The sequence below is a fragment of the Mercenaria mercenaria genome, chromosome 16 (assembly GCF_021730395.1).
Source record: "Mercenaria mercenaria strain notata chromosome 16, MADL_Memer_1, whole genome shotgun sequence".
Classification (NCBI taxonomy): Eukaryota; Metazoa; Mollusca; class Bivalvia; order Venerida; family Veneridae; genus Mercenaria; species Mercenaria mercenaria.
In genome coordinates, this window is record NC_069376.1 from 3751756 (window position 1) to 3762660 (window position 10905).

Here is a 10905-nt window from a genome sequence, read left to right on the forward strand (position 1 = left end):
ACCAACATATATCAAATTAAAGAAAGAGCTGAATACGGTCTGCGTATCACATGAATAAGGGTGTGATAAGAGTCTTTTACATGTATGTAGAGAAGTGCTTTTTAAAAGATTTTCCTTCTTACAATTGTCGTCTGTATATGAAAAGGTTTCTTGCTTTTGTGACTTATTCAGATTGCATATTAAAATGAGTACTTGTTTGCTTTGATATATTTGTTATAAATTATTTAACTGATTTATTATATATGAATATTTTTCTTTAGTATGGTATGCAAATATTGAACTCAGTTGAAATCTGTTTCATTATAATATATATGCTATATAATGACTGAATCTCATTACACTGAAATGAAGGTACGCTGTATACAGTTTATCTATGTGATATGACTACGGTCAAACTTTGCTTATGAAACAGAAATATTGAAATAATTACAATGGTATGTTTTGCTTGACCTTCACTTGTTTATAGGTGTGACGTCATTGTCCAAAGATTCATGAATAGCGAATATGCATTTGTTAAAGCGGGATCAGTTGGCCTATTTTAGAAATAAATAAAAATAATAAATATAAAAATCCTTTATTTCATTATCCGAAATCAAAACCAACAGAAAATGTGCAACAATCTCAATTTTAATTCAATATACTACATATTTGAATAAACATTGATATAGTTAAAATAAAGTAATCAAAAGCATATGTGGCTTATTCTAATGTATTGGGGTATTGTGGCCACTCAAGGTTTAACGGGTAACCAGCTAAACAATCAATCCGGTCGGGTAACCAGCCAAATTGTAGGGAATAAATCAGCCGACCAAAAGAAGACCAGGCGTGTTCTCTAAATTCTAACCGGTGACTAGCTACATTTAATTATTTACAGAGAAACAACTTGTAACGTGGCACAACTTCCATCAATGCTACGGTTCACTACGACGGACAAAATGACAGACGAGTGGTATCTTCCATTACTCTACGGGTGACCATAGTAATAATGAAAAATATCAAACGTGTCACCAAACCAGACACAGCACTGTAGTGACTAGCATCCGCAGATATGACTCCTTCGTTATCCTACGGGTAACCATAGTTACAATGAAAATCTAATCGGGTAACCAGTTAGAGTCGCAACGCAACGCAAAGTACTGTAGTGATTAGCACCAGCCAGGCTATGTATCACTTGAGCAAGGCTATATAGAGCTAGACACGGCTCTAACGCAACGCTATAAAGATATTACCAGAGTACTAGGGCAATACCTTTTGTATACTCAATGCCACACAAGTTGACTATAAAATGCTCTGACCCTAGTCCCACGATTCATACTGGTAACTCGCGAGAGCCGGAAACCAGGTCCCGAGTTAAATACAGTTTGAACAAAGTACATACTTGAATGTTAATTAAACTGAAACTAATATAAAATTGCTAAATTATGCTACGCCTAGTCAACTTCTGATCGGCAGAATTTTTCCCCGCTAAGCATATAATATGAGTGACATAAAAATAATTATAATTATAGTGTGTCCATAACCACTATTAAGGTAATATTTCCTTCTTAACAATGTTTATACACAAAAGAAATCGTCTTTCGCTAACATATACACATAAATGTAATAGTTCATTTGCTTGTATCAAACAACATACTTAAAAATAGTGAATAGCGAACGAGCCTTAACACTTTGTAATTATCACTTGATACACTAACACGCACACATAAGAAAGTTTATGATCTCACACTTAAGCCGTCACAGCGTCCGCAATGTTCGACACAAAGTTTTGGTGACATCAATAGAGCTTCTATCGTACATTACAACTGCTCCCATTGAACGTGCGTGATAGTCTGTATCCAAGTTTTGCTCGTCAGCTCGGAGGCAAATTGTCTGTAACACAAATACTTGAAAGAGCAATTAGCTTGTCTAAAATCAGATAAATAGGAACATGCCATATAACTGTATATTAAAATAAGTGAATTTACGTAATAGTATTAAAACTATAGTCAAAAATACATATTTACTACGTTCTGACTTGGGGTGTGGCGGGTGGGAAAATCTAACAAGCGTTGTTTCGTAAGTTGTGAAAGTTTACCGACTGAGAATATTGCACGAGTTTCTGCGTTATATATGTTCATATTCTGCGTTTGGTTCCCGAACAAATCTGGTTTATAAATATGTTTCGCTTATAATAAACCTGGAACCAAAACCAGTTTTGCTTCACAAAGCTTACTAAAAACATACATGATCATACATGTATAGATAGGTATAGATACCGGATGACAAACTGACCTAAGTATAGATACGCGATGACAAACTGACAATTTCGTAAAAAATAAAAGCAATTATTTCAAAGATAAAATAATTGATATTATTTCATTATCCGAAATCAAAACCAACAGAAAATGTGCAACAATCTCAATTTTAATTCAATATACTACATATTTGAATAAACATTGATATAGTTAAAATAAAGTAATCAAAAGCATATGTGGCTTATTCTAATGTATTGGGGTATTGTGGCCACTCAAGGTTTAACGGGTAACCAGCTAAACAATCAATCCGGTCGGGTAACCAGCCAAATTGTAGGGAATAAATCAGCCGACCAAAAGAAGACCAGGCGTGTTCTCTAAATTCTAACCGGTGACTAGCTACATTTAATTATTTTCAGAGAAACAACTTGTAACGTGGCACAACTTCCATCAATGCTACGGTTCACTACGACGGACAAAATGACAGACGAGTGGTATCTTCCATTACTCTACGGGTGACCATAGTAATAACGAAAAATATCAAACGTGTCACCAAACCAGACACAGCACTGTAGTGACTAGCATCCGCAGATATGACTCCTTCATTATCCTACGGGTAACCATAGTTACAATGAAAATCTAATCGGGTAACCAGTTAGAGTCACAACGCAACGCAAAGTACTGTAGTGATTAGCACCAGCCAGGCTATGTATCACTTGAGCAAGGCTATATAGAGCTAGACACGGCTCTAACGCAACGCTATAAAGATATTACCAGAGTACTAGGGCAATACCTTTTGTATACTCAATGCCACACAAGTTGACTATAAAATGCTCTGACCCTAGTCCCACGATTCACACTGGTAACTCGCGAGAGCCGGAAACCAGGTCCCGAGTTAAATACAGTTTGAACAAAGTACATACTTGAATGTTAATTAAACTGAAACTAATATAAAATTGCTAAATTATGCTACGCCTAGTCAACTTCTGATCGGCAGAATTTTTCCCCGCCACAATAAATTTCATTGAAATTTATCCCCCGAAAATTCTGAAGAGAAATTATACTAAATACAAGTTGCATTCAAGGAAACAGAAGGACAGACAGCTCTTTCATAATTTGCTAATCTTGTAACTAATTATTAATACATGTTTCTCAAAATAGCGTCTTTAATGAAGTCTAAATAAAACTCTAGGCCAACTAAATTTAAATGTACTCCGTCGGGACGATAAAAGGCCGTTTTTGAGTCAATCTCTGTTGTAATTATGTCTGAATTTCCTGATTCTGAAACGATTTTACGACCGATTCTATTCAGACGTTTCCGTTTAGCATCAATAGGAGCATTCCCCCCTCTCGAACCTGACCAGATCTGTCTTGGTAAAATATCTAGCCATATAATTATCGTGTTTGGAAATGCATCTCTGAGGTAAATTATCTCTTGCCTTATGATATTTCCAATTTCCGGAGTTTTAATTGTAAGTAAGTCGTTACCACCTAAATTGACGATGATAATTCTAGGCGGTGTAGACAGAAGAACCTGAGTCTCTATGTGTTGTCTAAGTCCGCTCCAACCCAAACCTCTCTTACCCCACCATGCAATTGACAGTCCTGTAATATTCAGGTTAGGTTTTCCAGCGGCTGTAGCATGTGACCCCGCCCAATACGGGATTGAATCGCCAAGAATCCAAACATCTAAATATAAAAGTAACGGTATTGACATTTTTCTATACCCGACTGCTTATATACTCTTACTTAAAAGTCAACGTATATATGTTTTATAGCAGTCTGATGACCAGCGGCTTAGTTTCATTATAATTTCGGACGGATAACCCTGAGCAGCCAGGTCCGTCGCTCTGCCAATTCTGAAACTATGTGACCTGAAATGTGCAGAATTGTAACGTGTTTTACCTATGGCCAAAGATAACACGCTAGAAAATTGAGATCTAGTCACAACAGCGCCGTTTTTATGGCAAAAAAGGAGAGTTTGATGTTTAGGACGTATTTTCAAAAACTCCGTAAGTTTTAAAACCGGACAGATACCAATATTTTGCCTGGGTAATTTAATAACGGCTGGTTTTCCTTTTTGGTTTGTTTTATAATGACGAAGTTGTATTACCACATACTGATTATTTTGATAAAAACAAATATCGTTAATGAGTATTGCGTGATTTAATTGGAAAGAGCGTGTTGCTGTCAACTCACTGACCCGAAAAAGGCCAAAATAAGCTAAAGTAAATAAAGCTGAGAAAAGTAGGGTTTCATACGCATCATAACAAACAGTTGGTAGTTTATTGCAGATTTCTACCAAAATATTCATAGTTATCGGCGCCCGTTTATCATAGGTTGACCTACTTCTATGACAACCTTCTAAAATTTTTCTTAGTAAGAAATTGTCATTTAGACTATAATAACCATTAATTTTATGGAAATAATTTATGCCCGCCAAATATGTTGTAATAGACCTTGGTGAGAGACCCTTTTCGAAACAGAAGGATAAAAACAGAATAATATGTACTAATGGAATCGGCCATAACACGGCGAGATTGTAATTATTCCTAAATTTCTCAAACATATTTAATGCGGTATTGTATGCCAGCGATGAGTTTGGTGCTAAAGACGAGTAGACTAGTTGTCTTGCTCTACACTGAAGACGTTCCACAGAAAAGAGGGTACCAGGCTGGATTCGAGGTCCGCTTCTGGGGCGAGCTCCCTGAATCGTGTCAACTGTGAACGAGATAAGCAATCACAGATGGTATTCTCATGACCTGGGACATGAACCGCTTTAATCCAAATATTCAGCTGAAGACAACGTAACGTTATCAACCTTATAAGACACATAACCCTATCGGCTTTGGATGATAATTTATTTAAGATGTGAACGACTGCAATGTTGTCACAGTTAAATTTAATCTTTTTTTTTGCTAGCTGAGGACCCCAGACAAATAATGATACCATGATTGGAAACAATTCGAGCACCGTAATGTCCGAAGTAATACCTAGCCTATGCCATTCAGTCGGCCATTTTGCATGACACCAGTGACCTTGGAAATAAATTCCAAACCCTAAATTTTCGCCGCCTGCACTATCGGAGAACAATTGTACGTCAGCATTTGAAACCCAATATCTGTCGTGGAACAATGATAGGCCATTAAAATCCTTTAGAAATGTAAGCCACATGTCCAAGTCCAATCTAATTTCCTTTTTAAGACGAAGACGGTGAAAGGGTTTTGAAAGGCCGCAGATTGAGTCTATTAAACGGCGAGAAAAAGGCCTACCCATCGGTATAGCACGACAGCAAAAGTTAAGAGAACCAATGAGTGATTGCATCTTTTTTAAAGTAGTTTTTTTGTGAGATAGCATCTCATTGATTTTCTGTATTACCTCTTGAATTTTGGTTAAAGGTATTCTTACCGTCATATTTTTAGAGTCGAGTTCTAAACCTAAAAATATCACAATTTCTGTAGGGCCCTCCGTTTTCTCTTCCGCTAAAGGGACGCCAAGTTCAGACATAACTTCACAGAAAATTTGTAAAGCCCGAGTACACGCTTCTGTATTTTTCTCAGCACCCAGAAAATCATCCAAAAAGTGTATTAATCCGCCCGCTTTCAATTTTCTTTTAACACAAAACTCTAAAAATCTAGAAAATCTTTCAAAAGTTATACAACTTATAGAAGCACCGAATGGTAGGGCTTTGTCAAAATAGAATTTATCCTCAAAACAAAAACCGAGTAGTTCAAAATCTGCTGGTTTTATAGGTATTAATCTATAAGCGTTGCGAATGTCCGCTTTAAACATTTTACAATTTTGTCCTAATTCTTGAACCAGTCTAACGGCTTCATCAAAGCTTGTGTATTGAACCGAGCATAATGCGGGGTCAATAAAGTCATTCACTGATTCGCCTGGCGGATAGGATAAATGATGAATCATCCTAAATTCACCTGGTGTTTTCTTTGGGACAAGGCCGATTGGTGACACAATTAAATTTGGTAATGGGCGTTGTGTAAATGGACCGGCTACCCTACTAGCAGCGATTTCCGTATTTATTTTGGATTTTATTAAGTCGGGATTAAGAACAGTGGATTTTAAATTTTTAGAGTGTCTGGGTGCACGTGGCCCTGTGTATTGAATAGGAAATCCGTGCATGAAACCATCCAGTAAAAATTCGGACTCCTGTTTGTCATAAAATTGTAAGTATTTTTTCAATGATGAAATTTTAATTGGCGACTTCGCTAAATTGTATATATCTAAATTAGATTGATTTTCTTGGCTAGGCGTTTCCCTTTCAGTTTCTTCTTGGGGGCCTAAAGGTGCCCCGCCTATTGAACGGTCTCCCACGAAAAAGTTTACTATATGTAGATTGAGATTGGGCTTGCGTTGAGGCAGGCGCGCCCGATCTTGTGCACTTAACGTCTGGATGAGGACCTTGACATTTAGAACATGTGTGGCTGAATCTGCAATTAGGCCAAGTGCAGTTGCCAGCATTAAAATCGTTGCACGAGTACCTATGTGAAATTGTTGGGGTTCTCGAAACTGGCCTCAATTGCATACAACGCCACCATAAATCATTATTGATTTTTGACCAGGATGACGGTGAGACAGCTTGACGTAAGCGAAATTGCTCGTCATACTCCCGCCAGCTCAAAGACCCCTGTCTCATCGCGGCTTCCCTAATATTGTACATATAATGTAATAATTCGTACACTTTATCCGCGTGATTTGAAAGGTAAACTGATGCATAAATTAAAAAGGCATTAGTCCATTTCTCTATGTCATTAATTTTTTCCTTGCATTCTTTTTGCGAAGTTTGAATCTGCATATCTGAATTTAACCTTAAAACTGAACCGTTACAATATTCAGACAACTCAACCGCTCCTTTGAGCATTAAAGCCAGATTGACATACGAGCCGTTGCAAATTTGTTGTTTTAACGAGGTTGGTAAATGCACTGCAATATCGTCGTCGGCTATCCGTACCGACGGTAAGCAAACATTGTCAAAATTATTGGCGCTTGCGTTGTTAAAAAGTGGAGCATTATGTACATTCACGCCACTGTTTGAAGCATCCCTAAAATAACTATGCCCTGGTGCACTTGCGTTTCTGCCAGACATAGTATTAACTGACATAGGCTGGCCACACCCCAAATCGTCATTATTACTTAAAATATTGTCAACTGGTCTATTAGGTAGAACTTGTGCCTCTCTCATGAGGTGTTCAAAATCTATGAAATTGCACCTACCAGCATTATCTTGCAGCATCCGGTCCTCTACCAAACCTTCCAGCTCATCCGCCGTTCGCTTTCGGCCCCTGCCACCATTTCTGTGGTCGGCGGGTTCGCCTCTCGCTTCCGCCTGGTGTCTCGCATTGTCGGCAGGATCTTGCCTGACTTCCCCGGCGAGTCCCCGTCTGGCATTTCTAGCAGGCTGTCTTGCGTTGCCTAGGGGTTCCTGTCTTGCCATTTCTGCCGGTTCTTGCCTGACGTTTCTAGCCGGTTGGCGCCTAACATTGCCGGCGGGCTCTTGTCTTGCCCCTTCCGCAGGCTGTTGTCTGGCATTTCTAGCGGGTTGGCGCCTAACATTGCCGGCGGGTTCCTGTCTTCCGGCGGGCTCATGTCTAGCCCTTCTCCCTCTGCCACGTGGCATCTTCGTATATATGCGGCTATCTGATGACGCTAAACTGGCGATGCTTCAAACAGTCAAAGTCAAAATCTAACAAGCGTTGTTTCGTAAGTTGTAAAAGTTTACCGACTGAGAATATTGCACGAGTTTCTGCGTTATATATGTTCATATTTTGCGTTTGGTTCCCGAACAAATCTGGTTTATAAATATGTTTCGCTTATAATAAACCTGGAACCAAAACCAGTTTTGCTGCACAAAGCTTACTAAAAACATACATGATCATACATGTATAGATAGGTATAGATACCGGATGACAAACTGACCTAAGTATAGATACGCGATGACAAACTGACAATTTCGTAAAAAATAAAAGCAATTATTTCAAAGATAAAATAATTGATATTAATTGATTGTTTCTTATGTATTCTAATCAAACTTGATTTTTAGCATCTTTATTAGGCCCGCAGCCAACTTTGTTCAGCTGGACATTTGACCCCTTTTTGGGGCTGCTAGAGCTAAAACTAGAAATGCCTTTATACAGCGTCTCATGAACAGCTTGGTGGATCTTTGTCATACTTGGTCTGGAGCATCATTATAAGGTCCTCTTCCAAATTTATTTATATAGGAACTTGGGCCCTATTAGGGACCACTATAGCTAAACGTAGATATGCCTTTCTTCGCATTAACCACTAAAATGTAATGGATTTTTATCAAACTCGATGTGTAACAATATCGTAAGGTCTCCTGCTATTTTGTTACAAATGGGGATAGGGACCAATTTAGCTAAAAATATAAACACGTTTAATGACCTCTTCTCATGAACCGCTTCATGAATCTTCATCAAACTACTGCTGTAATTATTCGTCTAAGGATAAACGAAACAAAATTGCAACCCTACGAAACCTTTGCGAAAAATTAAAAGAGAACCATTTAAATTGTTAAAGTGCGGTGTTTAGTTTTGCAATTTGAACAGGGTATTATTTAATTCTAGACTTATTATTAAATATAGACTTCAAATTGAAAAATGTTAGATGAAAGATGAATGTTAGATGAAAAATTCATAAACTTCTTTCCGTATTACAATTCGCCGACCATCATTTTTAAAGATATTTCTTGTTTTCATATAAAATTTCAGTACTATATTTAATATTATTTCTCAACAAAGGTAATTGCTTTCTAGTATTGTTTTCGACATGGCAGGGTTTAAGTAATGTTTCACACTTAGGAATACGTTATGCGCTTAAAGCACAAGTATATATCGTATAGCATTTAGCAATTATATATTTTGCTTTAAACCAGGTTCTTTGGCTTAAGCCTGCCATTTCCTAACATGTATGTTTAATGGGTTCTATAATCACATGAGATCAAAATAATAATAACATTGAGCTCCAGTACTAACACACGCACGCACGCACACCTTGTTATAGCAAAATCTTATTTGATCGCACGTGCAAAATGAATACGCGAAGAACAGTAAATTCGGTAGTCTTAACCTAGAACGTAAAATGTTTTAAATAAAATGTTACTGGAAACGAGTTGTAATTCTAAACTTTCTTACACATATATAACTGTTAGATAGCACAAGCGCGCAAAATTTATGAAAACAGGAAGATTAAAATAGAAATAAATTTAGGGGGATTTTATTTGGTTCGAAGAACTAATAATCTTTTCCATGAATCTATACATATTCTATTCCTATATATACAAAGAGAAAGAAACGACGGAACAAAAAACACAGTAAAGATATCTAGAGGTATCTGTTTAAAATGTAATATTGCGATGATAAAGGCCTCTAGTATAAAAATTTATGCACACATGAATAACTATCTTTCAAAAGTATCACATTCAAGTTACATTTTGACAATTGTGGGAAATAACAAAATTATTATTGATAACAAAATTAATTCTGCAAAAGGGCGCAAAAACCATTAAATGCAAGCTAGTATGACATCTTAATTTCGTGAATAATTGTCTTCAAAAGATATGGTTTCAACACAAATTATAAATATAGAGCTATCTAGTGGGATATAGGTGGAAAGGAAAGGCAAAGGGCTAAAACATACAATTGTCTGCTAGCATATATAAATGAAATCATCTAAATTAGAATGAATTCAAAACGAACAAAACGAATCCGTCTTATCTGAAAACTGCATCAAACAACTGATTCTGGACAACATATCATTACAGTCAAACCTGTGTTAACGACCACCTCTAAACAGAGACCACCTGGCTCTAAAGACCACATGTTTTGTATCCCATTTTAACATGTACGGTGTATTTTAACCTGTGAATAAAGACCACTCTCGCAAATAAAGACCACATTTTGGTTCTCCCAATGGTGGTCTTTTTAGACAGGTTTGACTGTATTTAGATCCGGTAACTATAATCTGATACTGGACATTAGATTGTGTCTAGCTCCATTCACTACAGTAAGAGTTTGGACACGAGACGATATCTAGATCCGTTTGCTATCATATGATACTAAACATTAGTTATTTTCTAGCTCTGTTCACTACAATATGCTACTGGACATTTAGCTTTGTCCAACTACGTTCGATGCATAGGGCACTAAACATTAGATTTTATCTAAACCCATTCATTTCCATAACATTCAGGAAATAATTCTCCAGCTCAATTCACTACATCATGGTATCAGATGTAAGACAGCTCCGTCCGCTATGTGGTTCAGGACATAAGACAATATCTAGGTACGACAGTGGTTTAGGTAATTTTACAGGTCTTTTTATTTAAATCGGTATCAAAAGTTATAAATGTGATCTAATCTATGCTGTATCTTCAAAAACAAGGAAGTAGGCTAGTAGGTCATGATAAAGACACTAATTTAAGAAAAATATTGAAATATGTGTCAAACATTATGTATGAGGTCCAAACTTAAAAACAAGTATTAGTCCGTGTAAAATAAAGGATCATCCGGGCGTGGCCTACATTGACCCTAGGGCTATGATTTGAAAAGTCTTGGTAAAGAATCACTAGAGCACAATACATACTAAATATCTAAACTCTTAGGCCTTGTGGTTTAAGACAAGAATCTTTTTAAAGGGT

General features: G+C 37.0%; 1 protein-coding gene across 1 annotated transcript; it reads right to left on the reverse strand.

Moving 5' to 3' along the window:
* Nucleotides 1-586: 586 nt before the first annotated feature.
* On the reverse strand, nucleotides 587-8130 carry LOC128549419 (uncharacterized). Its single transcript, XM_053526063.1, has 2 exons — nucleotides 7464-8130; nucleotides 587-3920 (listed from the first exon to the last, which is right to left on the reverse strand). The coding sequence occupies exons 1-2, from the start codon at nucleotides 7864-7866 to the stop codon at nucleotides 3370-3372; spliced, it is 954 nt and encodes a 317-aa protein (XP_053382038.1). The 5' UTR covers nucleotides 7867-8130; the 3' UTR covers nucleotides 587-3369.
* Between the last annotated feature and the right edge of the window lie 2775 nt (nucleotides 8131-10905).